The 21,196-nt window shown below is 51.6% G+C and overlaps 1 protein-coding gene across 15 annotated transcripts in view; it reads left to right on the forward strand.

Moving 5' to 3' along the window:
* TBCD (tubulin folding cofactor D) overlaps window positions 1-21,196 on the forward strand; it is a 196,256-nt gene that overhangs the window by 90,052 nt on the left and 85,008 nt on the right. For all 15 annotated transcript variants that reach the window (XR_013536128.1, XM_035302257.3, XM_035302263.3 and 12 more), the window contains one exon: window positions 18,859-19,015. Coding sequence is in view for 14 of the 15 variants with exons in the window: in XM_035302257.3 (XP_035158148.3) it covers window positions 18,859-19,015 (157 nt within the window). In the remaining variant the exon portion in view is untranslated. The remainder of the gene's footprint in view (window positions 1-18,858; window positions 19,016-21,196) is intronic.

A 21,196-nucleotide genomic window follows, 5' to 3' on the forward strand; every position in this document is an offset into this window, starting at 1 on the left:
TCTGGAGGCTGGATGTCCAAGGTCAAGGTGCCAGCAGGCTCGGCTTCTTGTGAGCCCCTCCTGGGCCCGCAGGCACTGCCTTCCTGCCGCGTGCTCGTGTCGCCGCTCGGTCTGGATGTCCGAGGCCTCATTTCCTCTTCTTAGGAGCACACTGGTTGTGGCAGCTCAGGCCCCACTCCATGACTTCATTCTACTTTACGCATCTCATTAAAGGCCACGCCTCCAGATCTAGGCACACTCAGAGGCACTGGGGTTTGAGACTTGAAGAGTTCAGCCCACAACATATGTGGAGGTTGCACTGTGTTGATCCATCTGTTAGTTGGTAGACATTTGGGTTGTTTCCCACTGTAGGCTGCTGTGAATAAGGCACTTGTGCGGGTTTTTGTGTGGACATGGTTTTTGTCTTGGGTGTAGGCCTAGGCATGGAACACAGGGCTGTTTCAAAGGTTTAGGGAGTTGACATATCCAGAGCTAAATCCGTGTCTGGTATGCGATGCCTTCTGTTTTGAGGTCAGCAGTGATGATGCAGGCAGGCTCCTGAGGATGAGAGCTCGTGACGGAGTCTGCGTCTTTATGTCTGATGTGAATGTGGCTACTCAGCTTTCTCTTTTATTTTTAAAAAATTAATTAATTTTGTTGAGATAGTGTCTCACTATTGCCCAGGCTGCAGTGCAGTGGTGTCATCATAGCTCACTGTATCCTCGACCTCCTGGGCGCAAGTGATCCTCCCACCTCAGCCTCCTGTGTAGCTAGAACCACAGGCATGTGCCACCGTGCCTGACTCATTGCCGTATTTTTTTCTTTTTCTTTTTGTAGGGCTAGGGTTTTGCTGTGTTGCTGGTCTTAAAGTTCTGCGCTCAAGCATTCCACCTGTCTAAACCTCCCAGGGTGCTGGGATTAGAGGAGTGAGCCACTGCATCTGGCTCCCCTTCTCCCCCAACCTTTTTTTTATTTTTTTGAGCTGGGGTCTTGCTCTGTTGCCTGGGCTGGATTGCAGTGCTATAGTCATGGCTCACTGTAGCTTTGACCTCACAGGCTAGATCGATCCTCCCACCTCAGGTGTTCACCACACTCAGCTAATTTTTTCTGGTTTTTTTTTTTTTTTTTTATAGACAGGGTCTCACTGTGTCGCCCAGGCTAGTTTTGAATTCCTGGCCTCAATTGATCCTCTCATTTCGGTCTCCCAAAGTACTGTGATTACAGGCATGAGCCACTGCTCCTGGCCCCAGCTTTGTTTTGGTTAGTAGTTTCTCGGTATATTCTTTTCTTTAAATCTTTTTATATTCTTACTTTTTAGATGTGTGTTGGGTAAAAATCCACCCTTTGATTTTAAGCTGGTGAGTTCAGTCCATTTACTTTAAGTACTGATATGTTTGGATGTCTTTGTCTTGCTATTTGAATTGACTTTTCAGATTTTTCTTCTGTTTTTAAAAATTGTGGTTTCTGTTGTGTCCCCCAGCCCAGTCCCATATCTTCTTTCTCGTTGGTTTGGAAATTATATATTCTGTTTCTTGTGTTTCTTCCTCAGTGGTCGTCCTCAGCTTGTACCATGAATATGAAAAGCTGGCCGCTGGTTTCTTAGTCTGCCGTGCAGATAACACACAGCACACCCTGACCTTGACTGCTTTCCACCTGACATACTTGACATTGTTTTTAGTTCTTCTTGTTGATTATTAGACATTACAGGCTTAGCACCCTGAATCTGAAAATACAAAACCCAGAACTTTTTGAAAGCTCACTTGACACTCTACAGGTGATGGGTTGCACTCAAAACATAGGTAAACAACACAGTTTATTCAGCGTACCCAAAGGGAAAAAGATCGTCCCACCCCCTGCAGCTTTGATAAATCCCTTCCACATAAGCCCAGATTCCCCCATGCAAGCATGCCCGCAGAGGGTGATAAAATGGCATGGGTGCAGCCGGGCGCACCCACAGTGGGTTCCTTACGAGGCTTCGCACGGGTGAGACCTCTGAGTTCTGCTCGTGTGTGTTTGCATGTTCTCTGCTCTGTGGTGTAAAGATACTGTTGAAAATGTCAGAAAGGCCTGCAGATTACTTATATGGGTAATAGCAGCCAGATAAGGCACAAACGTTCATGTTCACTTGTCGCTCAGAAAGTCAGGCTGCTGGAGGGCACTAGACGGTAGCGTCAGAGCATGGGGTTGGTTCGAGTGAGTGCCAGATAGGACCTGGAGACACAGATGAACAGTCTACGCTCTGTGCTGAAGACAAAGACCAGAAGTTAGTGAGAAGGAAAACACTGCACAAAGCTACACGTGAACTTTCTATTAAGTACTGAAAGATTGGATCTGTCAGCATCCCAGTGGGCACGACGAGACAAGCCACCTAACCTGTGCCAATCACGAGACAAGCAAAGCTCAGTGACAAGGAACTGAAAATCGAAGGGAACTGTTGAGTGTTCAGAAGACTGGTTGCAGAAATTTAAGAAAGACACACATTAACTTTCTTCTTTTAGACTGAGTTTTGCTCTGTTGACCAGGCTGGAGTATAGTGACGCGATCTCGGCTCACTGAAACCTCTGTCACCTGGGTTCAAGCAACTCTTGTGCCTCAGCCTCCCAAATAGCTGGGATTACAGGTGCGCACCACCATGCCTGGCTAATTTTTGTATTTTTAGTACAGACGGGGTTTTACCATCTTGGCCAGGCTGGTCTTGAACTCCTGACCTTGTGATCCACCTGCCTCAGCCTCCCAGGGTACTGGGATTACAGGCGTGACCCACTGCACCCGAGCCAGAACAAGCCTTCATTGGTGATGAAACATCGCTGTTTCGGTGTTACTGCCTTAGACTCATTGACGACAGTGGACGAGACAGCCCCTGCAGGAATGAAAGACCCAGGGACAGAATGACTGTGTTGGGCTATGCCAGTGCAGCAGGCAGTGCAGGTGTGAGTGTGTCCTCACTGTTTTCAAGGAGGGGATTTTTTTTTTTTTTTTTTTGAGGTGAATCTTGCCCTTGTTGCCCAGGCTGGAGTGCAATGGCATAATCTCGGCTCACTGCAATCTCTGCTTCCAGGTTCAAGTAGTTCTCCTGCTTCAGCCTCCTGAGTAGCTGGGATTACAGGCATGTGCCGCCATGCCTGGCTAATTTTGTAATTTTTAGTAGAGAAGAGGTTTCTCCATGTTGGTCAGGCTGGTCTTGAACTCCTGACCTCAGGTGATCTGCCCGCCTCAGCCTCCCAAAGTGCTGGGATTATAGACGTGAGCCCTGCACCCGGCTTCAAGGAGGGGATTTCTTACCAGTCCGTTATATGCTAGCAAGAAGGCATGGACCACCCACCAGTGACATCTTTTCTGACTGGTTTTGCAAACATTCTGCACCAGTGGCTGGTGCTCACTACAGAGAAGCTGGACTAGAGGACGACTGTGAGACTTTCTGATTCCTTGACAGGTGTCCAGCTGAAATTCTCCCTGAAAATCATGTTTGTGGCATGTACCTGCCCCCAACTGTGACATCATTAATGCAGCCATGTGACCAGGTGTCCTTAGGATCAATAAAGAGTCAATACAAGAACGCTGTCTGGAATGGCCCTGAACAGAGGCCTGTGTGCAGAAGGCTCTTGAGGGGAGTTCAGCAGGAGGGACACCATACGTGCTGTTGCCAGTGTTTGGGACACCGCAACTCAAGACGCAGCCCTGTGCACCTGGCACAGCCTCTGGCCTGCGCCGGTGTTCAGTGACGATGATGAGCAAGGCAGTGACTTTGAGGATTCTGTATGTCGAGGGAGAAAAGTGATGTCTGACCTCTTTCCATTTGCAAAAACACCTTCAGAGTCTGGTGAGCTGGAGAAGTGGAGCAGGGCTCCTGGTGTCTGTGCACTGACTGATGGTGAAAGCTGAAATGGTTCTAAATCAAGGTGATGGTGAGAATGGTGCCAGCATCCCTGTGGAAAGTGCACCTGCAGCAGCGTGGGGGGAATGTGAGAAGCAGCCCTTATGTTCCCTGGGCTTAGAGAGGGGCTGGAGCATCGCACATTCACACAGAACAAGAAATCATGGCAGCCTGTAACATCAAGGAGAGGTGCTGTAATGAGGCTGGTGACACTGGAGGAAACACTTTAAGAAGCCGTCTGTAGAGTGCCGCCTCCTCTGACACCCCTTGCCTGGCACCTTCCGCCCGTGCATGGCCTCTGACATCCCACACCAAGCCTCCCCTCTGTGTGGGTGTCCTGACCTGTGTGGGTCCTGACATCTTGTTGGGGATCCCTCCTGTCTTAGTTGGTTCCGGTTGCTCTAACAAAACACCAGAGACCCAGCACTCTGGGAGGCCAAGGCAGGAGGATCACCTGAGGTCGGGAGTTCGAAACCAGCCTGGCCAACATGGTGAAACCCTGTCTCTATTAAAAATACAAAAATTAGCTGGGTGTGGTGGTGCACACCTGTAATCCCAGCTACTTGGGAGGCTGAGGTTGGAGGATTGATTGAACCTGGGAGGCAGAGGTTGCAGGGAGCCGAGATCGCACCACTGTGCTCCAGCTTGGGCGACAGAAACAGACAGACACAAAAAAATACACCAGAGACTGGGGCTTGCATAGCAGATGTTCATTTCTCATGGTTCTGGAGGCTGGAAGTCCCGGATCAGGGGCCAACATCATCATTGTCTAGTGAGGATGGCTCCCTGGTTCCCTGACAGCACCTTCTCACTGTGGCCTCATCTGGCAGGGGAGAGAGTTCTCTGGGGTCCTTTGTGTAAGGGCCCTAATCCCATCCGTGAAGCTCTGTCTTTGTGACTCATCACCTACGAAAGGCTACACCTCCTAACACTGTGCCCTTCGGAGTGAGGATTTCAGCAGGAGTTTGGGGTAACATAAGCATTGGGGCACAGCATCTCCCCATGGTCTTCCTCCCCATGGCCTTTCTCCCTATGCCAGCTGCCCCTTGCCCTGCTGTCCACCTCCTGAACCCCTCTTCGCCCCACCACCCCTGGCTGGATGTGCATACCCTATGTAGTACCACCTGATGGCTTCAGGACTGAATTTTCAAGAGGGACAGGGAAAGGCGTTTAATTTTTTTGTTTTAAATTTCTTAGAGCTGGGGTCACTCTGTTGGTCAGGCTGGAGTGAGTGCAGGGGTGCGGTCACGGCTCACTGCAGCCATGACCTCCTGGACTATAGCGATCCTCCCACTTCAGCCTCCCAAGTCACTGTGGCACTATGAGTGTACACCCGCTAATATTTTTATTATTTGAAGAGATGGGATCTTACTCTGTTGCCCAGGCTGGTCACGAACCTGGACTCATGTGCCCCACTCACCTTGGCTTCCAAAGCGCTGGGATTATAGGTGTGAGCCACTGTGCCTGGCCAGGTGTTTGCTCTTAAAAAGCTAGCCAGCCATTTTTCGCTCTTGCGCGCGCGCGCTTGCTCGCGCTCTCTCTCTCTCTCTCTCTCTCTCTCTGTGTGTGTTTTGAGGTAAAATTTTACATAACACAAAAATAACCATTAACTTTAAAGTGAACAATTCTGAGCATTTAGTACGTTCACAGTGTTGCACAGTTACTACTTCTGTCTAGTTTTGAGACATTTTTTATCACTGAGAAAAGATCCTGATGTCCATTCACATAGTCATTACAGATGCCAGTTTTCCCAGTCCCTGGCCACTGCCAGTCTGTTTTCTGCCTCTGAGTAAGTATTTCATATATACAGAGTCTGCAATGTGTGGGCCTGTGGGCTGGTTCATTTGTGTTGTAGCGTGTCAGGACTTTGTCTGTTTTTATGGCTGAATCATATTTCTTTGTGTGGGTAGACAGACCCCTTTCTGTTATCTGTCAGTTAATGACGCTCAGGTTTTCCCACCTTTTGACGATTGTGAATTTTGCTTCTGTGAACATTTGTGTACCAGCGTCTGTCTGAATCCTTGTCTTCCTCTCTTTTGGGTGTGCATCCAGGGTGGGACTGCCAGACTGCGTGTGGCCCCTCGGTGTACTTTCGGAGGCATCCTCTGCCATGTCCACAGGCGCTGTGCTGCTCTGCATTCCCCTAGCAAGGTGCAGATCTCCTAGTTTCTCTGTGTCCCCACCAACACCTGTGTTTTCTCTTTTAAAAAATTATAGTCAACCTTGTAGGTGTCTGGGGTATCTTGTGATTTTGATTTTTCGTTTTCGTTTTCATTTCTTTTTTGTTTGTTTGTTTTGTTTTGAGACGGAGTCTTGTTCTGTCACCTAGGCTGGAGTGTAGTGGTGCAGTCTCTGCTCACTGCAACCTCCGCCTACTGGGCTCAAGGAATTCTTCTTCCTCAGCCTCCTGAGTAGCTGGTGCACACCACCACACCCATTTATGAATTTTCCTTAATGACTGATGACATTGAGCATCTTTTCACATGCGCGTTGGCTGTTTGTGTATTTCTTTGGATCAATGTCTAGTCAAGTCCTTTGCCAATTTTAAAATTGGATTATTTGCCTTTTTGTTGTTGAGTTGTAAAAGCTGTTTGTATATTCTGGATATTAAACCCTTATCAGATATGTTATTTGCAAGTATTTTCTCCAATTCTGTTGTCTTTTTTTCCTCTGGATCATATCTTTGTATTGTGTTGTGTTTTATGTAAACATTTCTCCATTGTTTTAATTCTTTCTTTTTCTTTTCTGTATGCGTGCAGTTTTTGGGGGTGTGTGATGTATATTTACACACATGCACATATATGGGTCTTTAAAAAATACTTATTTTTGCTTTTAAATATTTGACACTTTAAAATTTGATTTGAGATTTCTAGGTGGACTAATTTATTGTTGAATGAAAGGAAAGTATGAAGTTTGTCAGAATGTTACGTCTTTTAGAATTTGTACTTGACATGTCCACAGGAGCCATGCAGATGATATAAGCGATCCTCTTGCCTCAGCCTCCTAAGGAGCTGGGACTGCAGGTGCACACCACCATACCTGGCTAACTTTTGTATTTTTTTGTAGAGATGGGATCTCCCTATGTTGCCGAGGCTGGTCTTGAACTCCTGGGCTCAAGTGACCCTCCCACCTCAGCCTCCCTAAGTGCTGGGATTACAGGCATGAACCACTGTGCCCAGCCAGCTTTTGTTATTTTTAAAAGCTGAAATTAATGTTTTTGGGTTGGTGCTAAGCTGTGACATGTGAACATGAAACGATATAGTTGTGTTTGGTTATATACTGTGTGCAGAAAGCAAACTTTTAATGAAAAATCTTTCTACCTGGAAAAAACCCTTTACCTACTAAACTTATTTTCACACCTTCCTAATTTTGTTGTCTTCCATGTTTTTGCTAGCTCCAGGCCCATTTGGCATTTAAAATAAAACACAGGTTGGCCAGTCTGGCTGGGAGTTACACAGGTACTGCGGCTAGAGAATCCCAGTGGACTTGAAATTCAGGTTTGCTTGTGAAAGTAGCTTGTTAGGGCTTCTTGTGATGACAGTGCTGTGTGCACTGGGTGCACTGCCTGGCTCGCGGGGTGTGCCTCATAGACACAGGACACTGTTTAGGGTTGTTTCTTTAATGTGCCCGAGGTGAGATTACTGTGTTTTCCTTGTACTTACGTTCATATTTCTGAACCTCCTGTGGATGAAAAATCAGCTGAGTGTGTGAAGGTCCTGTTGGTGTGACTGGGCCCTGCTCAGCCCGGCCGTGGCTGTCTTAGGGTCCCTGCTTGGTGACAGGGAGTGGCTTGTGGTGGTTGCCCGGGCTACCCCAGGTGGATGTGCTGGGACTCCGTGTTGATGAGAGGACGGCTGTGAGGTGGGGCTTCCTGCAGTGGGTGTGAGTGTGACTCTCAGTGCCTGTGCGGGGCTGGGGGTCCTGGGCGTCGCCCCGAGTCCCACCTTCATTGCATTTTCTTGTGGCCCTGAGAGGTCATAGGAGCCTGCTGGGTCTGTGTCCTTCCGCAGACGCACTGGCTTTCGGGGAGAGTGGGTCTGGTGGGTCATGCGTGTCCTGTTGTGTGAGCAGACACACAGAGCTATGGAGTTTGCTCTGTGGTTTCTGGCAGTGTAGACTCCAAGTGTGAGCCCTGTAGTGAGGACAAAGTGGAGTTTGGAGTTCAGAATTGTGGACAGGCTCCTGAGGACCAGTGGAGCTGGAGGCCAGGGCCTGCCTGCTGGGAGTGTGGCTGTGGGAAGATTCTAGTCCACAGCAGGGGCTGCTACCAGACTCACCTGAATGAAGCGTCTTCAGAGCCACCTGCCCTGCCCATTCTTGGCAGTGACTCAGAGAGATTCATAAATGGGCAACAAGTTTAGGGCAGAAAACTCTTGGGATAAGTCAAAAGTTATCTCAGCCAGCGGCCTTGGATTCCTTCCTTGTGGTCAGATGAATAGAGTGTGGTGAGGCCTGAGAGGAGATTTTGTAAAGTGTGATCTCTCAGTCTTAGAGAAACATGCTTCAGAATAGGGGTTCTTAGTGTTAGTATTGAGACAATTGAGTAACCTATACACTAGTGCCGTGGCCTTGGCCTCCCCGTCACCTGGGCCTGGGTCTCAGGGCCTTGCTTGAGGGCTTCCTGTGTCCTTGGCTGGCAACTCTGGCACTGAGGTCCTTGGGGGCCTGATGCTTCTCAAGTGCCTGTGCAGTGAACAGTCTTGGGCCAGTGGAGGTCTAAGTACTGGGGCTGGGAGGCCTAGGCCATGAGTCATGGCAGAACTGGCCCCTGACTTCCTGGTTAAGCCTTTAATTCTGAACGACTGTTTTTGCTTCTTTCAAGTTGTGCTTGAGCCACTCTGTCATTAGCTGTGGGCGTTCTGTGTGCCCATGCCTGCTGTTGAGCAGAGCAGGGAGGAGCGCCCCGGCTTCAGGGAGGGCCCCTCCTCCACCCCCTCTGCACAGCGGTCACTCTGCACTGAGTGTCCTGTCCCCTCTGGGGGCCTGACTGGCTCTTCTCCCCATGGTGGCTGCTCGGGTGGCAGTGAGGGGACAGCAAGGGGGACAAACACAGGTGGAAGGAACCACTCTGGGGTTTCATTAACAATGAAAGTGGCTTGGCCGGGTGCAGTGGCTCACGCCTATAATCCTAGCTCTTTTGGAGGCCAAGGCGGGTGGATCATGAGGTCAGGAGTTCGAGACCAGCCTGGCCAACATGGTGAAATCCCATCTCTACTAAAAATACAAAAATTAACTGGGTGTGGTGGCAGGTGCCTGTAATCCCAGCCAGTCGGGAGGCTGAGGCAGGAGAATCGTTTGAATGCAGGAGGCAGAGGTTACAGGGAGCTGAGATCCTGCTATTGCACTCCAGCCTGGGTGACAGGGTGAGACTTCCTCTCGAGAAAAACCAAAACAATGACGGGAGATCCTGAGGCAGTTTAATTTGCAAATAGCAATTACTTGGGATTACTTGAAAAGAAATAGTTCTAACTTAGAACAGGAACCTGAGCAGGGCTGTCCATGCTGGAAGCTGGTACTCACTGTGACAGCAGATACCGCTGGCTTTGATGGATGATGGAGAGTGCTGCCATCTTCTGCTGTCTGTGGGGGGTCCTTGGGTGCTGTGTCTGCAGGCACTGTGGGTCTCCTTGGACAGGCCTTTGTTCCACCCCAGCACCCTGGTCTTGTCTCATCGTCGCCCATGTCCGGGCCATGTGAGAAGCATGTACTTTTGTCCTGAGTGGAGGGTCTCTGCTCTGCTCCTGAGCAAGGCCAGGAAGCTCTCGTTTGGATGTTCTGGCGGGTGGCACTGGGACATGGCCGTTGTACCCGTCCACGTACAGGGTGGTCAGTGACTCGGGGTGGAGCTCTTGAGGATCATCACGTGCATGTGAATTCCTTATGCCTTTGGTATTCTTTTGTTTAAATTGTAATGAAGCCACGGCCTATCACAAGAAGAGTGTGGGTGTTGGTGGCTTTGCCCTGGGTGCTACAGGGTTGGGAGTGGGCCTGTCTGCTTGTAGGGGTCAGCTGCACAGGAAGCATGTACGGCCTTGCGCCAGCAGCAGTTCCAGAGGTCATGCGTCGGGCAGGCCCTTGGGGTCAGGTACCCACCGACTCCTGCCAGGCGTTGGACTTGGGACCGGCGGCCAGCCAGTGACGCACATTCATGCTGCAGGTCCCCATGCACCTGTGCTGTGTGCCTGGTGAGCCCTGAATTCACCTCATGTCAGCTGCTGGTGTTGAGTGTTCACATGATGCTTTTCTTTCTTGGGGGTTGGATCAATGGATGGAGAAATAAAGGTGTGTGGGCTTGAAATCAATATTTATATCGATAGTCATCCCTTAAATTCAGATCTGGGGCGTCAAGAGACGCGCGTCCTGACCTGGTGTTGCCGTACACTTGCCGTGTGTCTGTAGTGGCCGTGGTGGCAGCCGTCCACCCTGTCCACTGGAGCTGCAGCTCATTGGACTCACAGATTTATTTTGACAAGGTTTCCTCTAAAGATGTGGGAGTCTTTGCACCTCATCAAGCCGTGCTGGTGCCGCACACACTCGGCTTTATACATCTGTCTTCGAGGGAGTGAGTCAGTGGGGATAGGATGGCTAAGGTACAGGAATTTTAATAGGGAATTTTCAAGTAAGTGGTTCTGTTAGTATTACAGCTTATTTTAGAAAGTAAGGTGCTTTCATAGAGAATGTTTAAAATGGTTAAGGAGTAGACAATTCTTTTAAAAATATGAAGGTCTTTTATTGTGGTGTGAGTTTACATTTATTTCCATCATTTTATAGTTGTCAGATTTTTATGCAGAGGGGCCTGCATAATGTCTGCCTGGAGACCCTGAGCCCTCTGTGGAAGAGCCGGGCCAGGAAACCACCCAGCAGAGGAGCCCTCACCCAGAGACCCGCCTCGGGGTCCTTGGCCCAGACTGGCAAGGTGGGGAGGTGGGTGCGCGGCCTTGGGTTCCTTCCTCCTTGAGGGTTGGGTGAATAGAATGTTATGAGGCCTGAGAGGAGATTTATAGAGAAAGTGATCTCTCAGTCTTAGAGAAACATATTTCAGAGGAGGGGTCCTTAGCATTAGTATTGAAAAAATTAAAAATTTGGTCAATGGGAAGGTTGTTTTTCTACTTGAGTATTATTTCTAAGCAAATGATTTATTTTTAGCAGAGGAGAGTGATCTCTGCCAGTTCTTAGGAACTTTTAGCTTAGGAACTTTTCTGTGGCGCATTAGCCTCTGTACTTATGCACGTGTGTCGGCCGGCGCCAGGTCATGCTGTTGCAGAGATCAGTCACCTGTGGAGTTTTGGGGAAGTCCAGGTGGACTCCCCAGGCCAGGGCCCTCATTCAGTCACATAGAACCAGGTGCCTATCCTCTCACGCGTCCGAGGTGGCCGGCTGCACGCAGGTGTGATTTTTGTCCGTGAGAGCCCCGGGCTGGGGTGTCTGGTGATGGCTGCCCTGGCTTGTTCTTACTGTGAGACCGGGGAGAGGATTACTGGCTGGAATGTAGCCATCCACCTTTTGCGTTTCCCTCTCTTTTGGGTGGCTTATTAATGTCAAACGTGAAGATGTGAGGATCTTAATTTCTTTGTGTTGCCTTCCAGTGGCCCAGGGACCAAGCTGTGGGAACCAGTCCGCCGTGTGCTGGCCCGGCCCTCCTTGTGGTGCCTGTGTCTGCCCAGGCTTTGTCCTCAGACCAGCTGCGGGCTTGGTGGCAGATGCCCCCAGGAGGGAGAGAAGGATTTCTTCCCAGGGCTTAGTACTGCACCATGTGCCTGGGGCCTGGAGGCGCTGCGGCCTTGCAGCCCTGGACGCGGCATGGAGGCCAAGTGGTGTGTCTGCAGGACCCTTCAGTGATGAGGGTGGCCACGCTCCAGTCAGGTCCTAGGGAAATTTCTCCAAGAGCGATTGCCTAAGCAGTTCTTAAAACTTGCAAGTGATCTGTGTTCTTGGAGAAAGAATGGGAGAGAAGCATTCCCTCACAATAGTATTGCACCTACTGTGTGCAAGTAGAGGTCCAGTGTGAGCTGGGAGGGTGCTGGTTGTGGGGTCAGCACTCAGGACACAGCCTTGTGACCCGGCATCCCCCCTGAAAGCCTGCTCATCAGTGGCAAGTAGAGGTCCAGTGTGAGCTGGCAGGGTGCTGGTTGTGGGGTCAGCACTCAGGACACAGCCTGTGACCCAGTGTCCCCCCACCGAAAGTCTGCTCATCAGTGCCCCTGAGCTCAGCATTGACTGCTGGAGGGACTGGGCACCTTCCCTGGGCTCAGAGCCTGAGCTTCCTTGGGAAGCAGCACTTGGGCCCACCCGCCGCCGCCAGCCTCAGGTCCTGCTGGAAGAGCAGGATTGGGGAGGAGACTGGAGAGGAGTAGGAGGTGCTGCCTGATAGCAGAGGTGGGTGATGGGGCAGGGAGGGCAGCAGGGGCCCGATTCAGTCCTGTCTGCTTTTCACGAGGAGGCTCGTAGAGAGTTGTGCTTCTCAGGCCTTTTAAATGCCTCACAGTGGCAGTCTGATTTGCAGTCAGTGACAGCAAAGTGAATGAACACCCTCAGCATTAAATGCAAAAGCATCTTCACCGGCTGCAGCATTTCCAGTTCTGGTGCTGGAGGTTCCTAGCCAGTGCTCCTAGGGGCCATCCAGGAGTGAAGGGGCTGCCCACTGTTGTCGCTCCCCTGCTGTTGACGCTCCCTGGGAGGTGTGCAGCATGGCTGCTGTCTCTGTTGTGGCCTGGGATTTTCTTAGAGAGTGGGTAAAGGATGACTCATCTCTTGTGTGTTTTATCAGGTTCACTTGTGCTACCAGTGCTCTTCGAAGCATCTAACTGTTTAATTTCGTTAAGAAACAAATGTAGTGCAGAGAACAGAGGGCCGCTGTGTGATCCATGGGCGCCCGGCCTATGGGACCTCCTCATCGCTGCCGTCCAGGTGGATCACGCGCTGGCGGTCTGTGCTCTCCAGGACGTGGCCTTCACAGCGCAGACGTTCTGTGCTCTGGTTTTAACTACTCCAAGAGTCTGAGCTTGGCAACGGTTGGGTGACCTGGCTCTGAGTCTTCCTGTTGGCTAGGGCCTCACATGTGGAGGGGACCTGTGACTATCTCCAGCACCTTGACAGAGGGTCCTCGACTCCTACTCCCTGCACAGTGAGTGGTGGCAGGTGGGGTCTTGGTTCACAGGCACAGGTGAGGAGAGTTCCTGGGCAGCATGACCAGGTGACTTTCCTGTGGAGAGTGGGCTTGGGGGCTTGGTGTGCAATTGTACTGAGGCTGGGGCTGTGCTTGGGCATGGGAGGAGAGCAGAGCAGTTGATGCATGTCTGGGTGCCCACCCCTGGCAGCACAGGAGGATATTGGGAGTGCCACTGCCCTGGGCACTATGGGGACAGCCGGTCTCCTTGTGTTGATGGGTGGGGCTCCTTGCCCCCGCCAAGGGCAGACTGGTCCCCAAGTTTGTGCTTGTCCCCCTGTGCAGCATCGCAGGTGTGGCAGACGTGAGGCCATCTGCTGCTCCCTGCAGGCAGCTGAGGGCATCTGGGATGGCTTCTCTACCACATTCTGTGAGAACTGGAAACCCAGATGTCGGTGGAATCAGGCATTCTGTCCATCACTGCCCCTTGCCCCCTAGCAAATTCAACATGGGCATTTTTTTTCTGAGCAAGTTGAACTGCATTTTTGGGACAGGGGCCAATGCCGCATATTCTGGTGCTGCAGGGAAGGTCTGCGGGGATGGCCATGTGGCTCTTGGAGCTGTGTTTCCTGCGCTTGGGCTCTGCACCCACAGGCTCCAGACCGAGGGTCCCTCCACATCCACCCCATCGTGGGAGGGCGGCTTCATGCTCTGCAAGGCCTGAGCAGTCAGGAGACTCCCCCTGCCACAGCCACCACACTGGGCTATGTGGGAGGCGCCCATGTTTCCACACCCTCCTCTCAGAGGGTGTGGTGGGCCTTCTGTGCCACAGGGATGCTTGCTGCCCTGCAGGGCTCTCACCGCCCAGTGCTGAAATGGGAAGGCCCGATGGGGCGTTGCAGTGTGCAGCAGATTGGTCTCCAGTAGTCCAGCACAATGCAGTTAAGGCCCAGAAGTGATGTTTGCTCTTAAAATGAGTAAAATCTTCTTAGTTATCAGAAGGCATATGACAGTATTTTGTGGAGGGATCATTTCTGCCTCTGCAGAGAAAACTGGGTCTCTTCTGCCTCTCAGGGTCACATGTTGCGGTGTGGATGGTGGTGCTCCGAGGGTGAAGTTGTTTCTGTCACCTGGAGGATGCTGTTGCGGTGTGGACAGTGGTGCTCCGAGCATTAGGTTGTTTCTGTCACCTGGAGGCTGCTGTTGCGGTGTGGATGGTGGCGCTCTGAGGGTTAAGTTGTTTTGGTCACCTGGAGGATGCTGTTGCGGTGTGGATGGTGGTGCTCCGAGGGTTAAGTTGTTTCTGTCACTTGGAGGCTGCTGTTGCCTCAGGCAATTGTGTTCAACAAATGACAAGCTGTCTAGAGAGAAGTGTTTTTAAATTACATGGCTGGACCTGGGTTGCCAAAAGGAAGCCTTCTGGGGTATGTTCTATACTCGACATGCATTTGCTATGTGTAATTGGAACCATGAGAAAGGTTTTTGTTCAGAGCTATTGGATAGTTTTCTTATTTTAAACCTTTTGAATCTGGAAAGTATTGTTAGTTTGTGAAATTTTTTTCTGATAATAACTTGTTATAAAAGTTGACGGCAAAGAGGAGTTTCTGTTCCACACACCCCTCCCCCAGCTCTGTGGTTGTCCAGGTGCCTGGCTACTGAGGCTGTCAGCCCAAGCCCTCCCCTTTACCCTGAGCAGTAGGAGCAAGTGACTCCACTCTTTACCCCAGGGTAGAGCACCTGCTGACCGGGAAGAATCAGAGCCAAGAAACTTGATTTTTCTGTTCTTGTTAAGGAAATTGGTCCTCTCACACCCTCTCAAGCTGTTTTACTTTGTGCAAGTCAGAGTCCTTTCCAGGGACCTGTGAGGGGAACGTCCTGAGCTTCTAGGGCTCCCTGCGATGCTGTCAGCATTGAGGCTTTGGCCGCTGCCACTTCACCTGTGCTGGCGTGTGGGGCCCTGATGTCTGTTGTGGGCATCATGGAGCGAGATTGGAGGTTTCTGAGTGGCAGAGGGGCAGGAGAAAGGCTCCAGGACTCTGCTCTGTGGCCTGGCCTGGAATGAGGCCAGCTAGGTCCTGCTGGGTGCCTGTAGCAGCACTGATATTTGGGCAGAGGTCCCAGAGGCTGAGGCAGGCTTTGCTCTCTGCCCCTGGGACTCAGCCCTGTGGGAGCACAGGTAGAATAGATGGAAGCCCAGTACCTCCGTGACTGTCCACAGCCAGGGACAGTGGTCTTGTGCACACAGGCCACCCACAGCTCTCTCAGGAACTGGCCTCTTTTCCTTAAGACAGAGGAGTTGCCGGGTGGGCCTCTGGCTGGACCTCCTAGGCTGTCAGTTTTCCCAGCAGGAAGTGCTGGTCGGGCTGAAGGAAGGTCTATGTGTGTGTTGGCCCAGATGCCTGTTAGTGGATGCTGTGTCTGCACAGCTGTCTCTGGGTGGCCGATTCATCCCAGTAGCTGACAATGATGGTGCTAAGGAGAACCATCTCATGTGGACTTGGGGACAGAAACCTGGGCTCTCCCCTACTGAGGTCAGGTCCTGGGGGTGTGGTGGGAATGGACCTGACCTCAGTAGGAGAGAGCTCTGGTCTATCTTTCAGTGGCCTGGGATGGGAGATCTGTATCCTCCCTCGGGGGCTTCTCACAGGGCTGCTGAGCAGTGTCCAGGTACATGCACCGGGTACAGAGGAGGCCTGAGTCCGTTGTCCGTGCTGGTCACTGGCACTCACAGTTGTCCTGAGGCCGATGTCTGCTGGTCACTGGCACTCACAGTTGTCCTGAGCCCATTGTCCGTGCTGGTCGCTGCCACTCGCATTTGTCCTGAGGCTGATGTCTGTGCTGGTCGCTATCAGTTGCATTGTCTGTTGGAAATCGGTTCTGTCCCTTGGATGGATAAATTGGGACTCAGTTGTTTGCACCTGGATGCCCAAGACTATGGAGTTGCTGGGTAGTGGGTCTGGGGTTGCCTGGAGTGGTGTTGCAGTGACTGTCCCTGGGGATCCAGCCTGGCGGGGATGCCGCATCTGTGTGACGCTTTCTTCCCGGAGGTGCCACAGCCTGTTAGTTTTGATGCGTGTTAGCTGCACACAGGCTGCCCTGTTAGCACAGAACGTGCACGTGAGTAAACGTGAGCAGTACCCACCAGCTCAGAGTGGTTCCGTAAGCCAGGACTTCCCAGCTCAAACAACTGAGGGCCTTTTGGGTGTTACAGATTTGCCTTAGTTGCAGACCAAGGTGATCATCTTGATCCCACTTACTAGATTCAGTGACTTCCTCTCTCACAGCTGCCTGCTGCCCTCTTGATTGGTTTAGCATCACACACGTCCTTTGATCCTCACTGTTCACTTTATAGCAGGTAAACATTTAACGTTTACAGAAAGCGAGAGATACTCTTGCAAATCATCTAGCACAGTTTTTGGTTTGCAGATTGATGGCAGCGCCTCCTGCCAACTATGGTGCCGCCAGCTCTGGCCAGTGTGAGGAAGGGCCTTGGAGAGTGCAGCACCCAGGTGGAAGAGGCTCTGGGAGGTGCTTTGTGGGAGGGAGGCATGGCCAAGAGAGGGAGTGAGGAGCTACCTGTGTGGCCGAGCAGGGCCTTGCAGAGTGAGTTGCGGGGTCCCTGGGGTGAGAGCCCATGGTGGTCTGACCATGGTGGGAGGGAGCCATGGGGTCCCATAGAGGCATGACTGGCGCAGTTGGGGCGGGCTCTGGGAATGGCTCAGTGTCTGGATGTGGAGGAGTGAGTAGGAGCTGGCCCTGAGCTGTGCCCAAGGGGAAGGCTAGCCATGTGCCGCGGAACCCACTGGAGGACAGCTCTGCTCTGGACACTGGCCACGGGCAGGGGAACCCACCAAAGGACAGCTCTGCTCTATACACTGGGCTTGGAGAAGCCTGTGGCACATCCCGGTGGGTGTCCTGAGGAAATGAGGCTTGGAGAGGGGTGGGCCCCTGCTTAGAGGGTCTGGCAGGCTGGGGCACCCTCGGTGTCCCATGGGGACCCCAGAATGTCCTGCTGCTCCCCTGGGCCTCTGTGTGTGGTGCCTGCATTGTGGTCAGGGTGAGAGGAGGCTGTTTCTGGAGCCCCTCACTCCTGGTGAATTTCACATCATTGATACCACAGTATCTTTGAATTTTTTATTTTGGAGAAAGTTCATTTTTATATAGTTTCAGTAAGTGTATAAATGTGATATTCTTATTAAAAGTAATCGCCATATGTATATAAAACAAACTGTGCAGAAACATCTATTTTTATTGCTATTGATAGAGAATGAATGATCCTTAGATGCAAAAAGTCAGAGGGGAAATTTGCCTGTAATGATCCAGGTCCTACAGTTGTTGCTTGTGGTGTTGTGCCTAAGACCATTTCTGGGTGCACTTTTCTGGAAGATAGTGCATCTGATGACAGTCGCATGGGTACGGGTCCTCACGTATCCATGCCCCAGTGCCTTTCCTCACACTGTGTGTGGTGGTGGTGAAGTAGATTGGTGCGTGCGAGGTTTACAGTATGTGCAGAACCCTGAATGAGGCCCTGGCATGTGTGCGCTTTGGCGTGAGGGCCACCTGGGGAGGCGGAGGAGGGCTGGAGGCTCGGGCACTCCTCCTGGCTCTGTGGGCCTGCACTGCCAGCTTCATAGCTGTCCTCTGTTTTCTTTGTTCAGCTGTTCATTTCCTCAAGCATTTATTGCAAAGCACTTGAAATACATGAACCTAATAAATTGAACACATAAGTACAGCAAAATTTTAGCTCCTTGGAACATCCCAGTGTACTTATACCACATGTTCTAAAATCCTCTCATGTCCATGCGTAAAAAGTCATATGTAGCCTGGGCAACATAGCGAGATCCCATCTCTACAAACAATTTAAAAATTAGCTGGGTGTGATGGTGGCATGTAGCCTCACCTAGTCAGGAGGCTGAGGAGGGAGGATCACTTGAGCCGGGGAGGTGGAGGCTGCAGTGAGCCAAAATTGGGGCACTGCACTCCAGCCTGAGAGACAGAGCCAGACCCAGACTCTGTCTCAAAAAAATAAAAAAAAAAAAGAAGATGAAATCACACGTGGGTGATACCAAATTACTCATTACCCACTTTTGAATGGAGCTGGAAGGAGAATCACATACCTCTGATTTCCCCACGTAGCTGTTTTGCGTAGGAACACTGCATGGATTATTCCTGAAGTCATTTCATCCTGGTTCACTCAGACCTTCTCTGGACAGAGCCAGGCAGCCCCAGGACGCTCTGTGTTGGCGTGTGTGCATGACGGCGTGACTCTGGGTGCCGCCTGGTGTCTGTGCCCCTCCCTCCCCAAACCAGGGGCTCTTGTTTCCTCCCTGCCTAGCATCTTCTTCCCTCCCTCCCTAAACAGGGGCTCCGTTTCCCCCAGGTGCTGCCTGACATATGTGCCTCTACTCTTCTAAATCGGGGGCTCCATTTCCTCTGTGCCTGGCGGGACCTGCATCTCCTTGACTCTCCTCAGACTCTGCAGACCCCCAGGTGGTATTGTGTGCTGTCCAAAGGAGCCTTTGCTCCTCATGTCACTTGAAAACATTCCTTTCACTGGATCTGAATTGGTGGCATCTGTCTTCTTTCTCCTTCATGTCACTTGAAAACATTCCTTTCACTGGATCTTGAGTTGGTGACATTTGTCTTCTCCTTCATGTCACTTGAAAACATTCCTTTCACTGGACCTAAGCTGGTGAGTATCTGTCTTCCTTCCAAAGTCTATTTTCTGACAACGCCGTGGCTCTCACAGGAGCCCTGAGCCTCCGGGTGGGTTCCACGTGGTTTACGTGCCTCATCTGGTACCATGACCGTGCTCTGGCCCTGAGCCCTGCTTCTTTGAAACTGCATGCGCTGTCTGTGTGGTCCACTCCTCATTGTCTTTTCTCTTGTTCTCGCCCAGTTGTCCCCGTGATCCTCAAGGCGCTGACCTACGATGAGAAGCGGGGTGCCTGCAGCGTGGGCACCAACATCAGGGATGCAGCCTGCTACGTGTGCTGGGCCTTCGCACGTGCCTATGAGCCTCAGGAACTGAAGCCCTTTGTGACCATGATCTCAAGGTAGGCCCCTTCGTGGAGGCACATTGGACACGCCATGTCCCCTGATGGTGCCGCGTGTCGGTCTCTCGGGAGAGGTGACACAGTGGATGCTTGTGGGCAGGTGAAATCACTTGACCAGAGGGTCTGTGACAAAGCCACTGCTCAGGGGCAGAGTTCCTGTCCTGTGGGTGAGCAGCAGGGGCAGAAGGGTTTAGGAGGAATATTCTGGAGGTCTTGGCCACCCTGTAGGTGGCGGATTCTTGGGGACAGACGATTGGCACCTTGGGTGGTGTGGGAGTAAGCAAGTGGGGCACGGGGTGATGGCCTGTGCATGCTCCCTGTGGTCGTGGGTCGTACTGTGAGGTGAATTCTGTCTCTCTCTCATCTCAAGTTGCTCTGGAATACAGTGCGTATGTTGGACTTGGAAGTCTTCAGATGGTGTTTGTTGTTGGTGAGCTGGATTTTGTCTAGTTTAATTTTGTATTTTTGTGGACCGGCGCTTGAGAGAATATTGAGTAGCAACAGTGTTCGCTGGCATGCCTGATTGCAGCTCCTCTGAGATGTAAGTGGATGCTTCAGAAACAACTCTGGGAGGTAGGAAGATGTGATTTCCCTCTGACTTCCTGATGAAATTGAAGCCAGCAGGTTTTGTGTGGCCAGCAGAATCCTGGAAGCTGTGCCGCCTGTGGTGGGTGGGGCTCTGGCAGCGATGTCCAGCTTGTCCAGTGTGTCTAACTGAGCCCCATCGTGGTGTCTGGTGCCAGGGACTTTCAGGATCTGATATTTTTTGCTTAGGAAAAATGCGGAACAGATGTTGCTTCAGTGTAGGCAAAGATTCAGTGAATGTTTGTATACTGACTCAATTCAGTTTAACTTGGTACACCGGTTTTGTACACTGCTTTTGGACTGAAATGAGTTCTTTTGCACTGAAGAAGGCAGGCGCTTCCTTTCTTGTGGTGTGTGAAGGAGCTGGAGGCGGGACACTGAGGAAGGAGACTCAGCGTCACTGTCCGTCACAGGCATGTGAGCCCATGGCTGAATCATCACGAGATTTCACACCCGCACTTCACCTGACAACTTTTACTAGGAAAATGAACCAGGGAAACTGACTTCAGAATTACGCCCAAGTCCTAGAAGCTCCTCCTGTAGCTGTTCAGGAGCCTCTGTCCCTGTTCTTTACAAGACACGTGAAGGGGACCTGGGACGCAGTGTCTAAAGCTGGCTTGGGGGTAGCGTTTCCACCTGGAAGTGACTGCTCCTTTAGGTCTGGGCAGGGCAGGGTGCCAATGGCATATGCACCTGGTGGCAGGCTCAAGTGGCTGTGCTGGGTCCCTTCTGCCCCAGACACCCCGTGAGTACCCCAGATACCCCGTGAGCACCAGCAGTGAAGTACCCGGGTGTAAGTGCCGCTGGTTCTGTCCAACAGGCAGCTCACTGTGAGGTGCAAACTGCCGTAGGCCCAAAAGGGTCTTGGTGACTGGTGCTTTCTCTTGTTCTTGCCCATTGCTGTCCCATCTTACGAAATACTTGGTAGGGCCAGAGAGGGACCTCAAGCCTGTTACTTCCCTGGGTGTGCAGCATGTGGCCAGCGCCGCGAAGTCTAGATTCTTGCCTCAGACCGAAGCATGAGAGGAGCTTCCTTTCATCCAGGGTGGTGGTTGCTGAGGGAGCTGTGAACATGCGTGTCCCTCCTGTCCTCCCCCGGAGGGAGCTGTGGACACGCGTGTCCCTCCTGTCCTCTCCCCGAGGGAGCTGTGGACATGCGTGTCCCTCCTGTTCAGCTCCTTGTGGCTGGGGGTGCTGGTGCTGGCAGTGTGTTATGGAGTGTGTGGCTTACCTGAGGCCAGAGAGTCTGGGGTGGCAAGGAACAGGTGTGACTTCTGTTCATTGCTTTCCCCAGTGGCCACTCCAGAGGCACTGCTGGGCACAGGCTTGGCTGCTGGTGGTCTTCAGGGAGCAGTGCCTTGCAGAGTGGAGCAGAGAAGATGGAGAGGCCTGGCTTTGGGGCCTCTGCAGAGCCCTGCTGTGTGCCCATGCTGGCTCATAGCCCTGCTGCTCTGTGTGCAGGAGCTCTGGTGTGTGATTGGCCTCAGCAAAGGCTCTTCCTATTACTTTCCTGTCCTGACCACTTTTAGGAAGTTGGTCCTGCAACTATCGAGGGAAAGCAAAAAAATTTATCTTTCTTATTGTTTATATGAATAG

This window comes from Callithrix jacchus, chromosome 5, assembly GCF_049354715.1.
Source record: "Callithrix jacchus isolate 240 chromosome 5, calJac240_pri, whole genome shotgun sequence".
NCBI classification, from domain to species: Eukaryota; Metazoa; Chordata; class Mammalia; order Primates; family Cebidae; genus Callithrix; species Callithrix jacchus.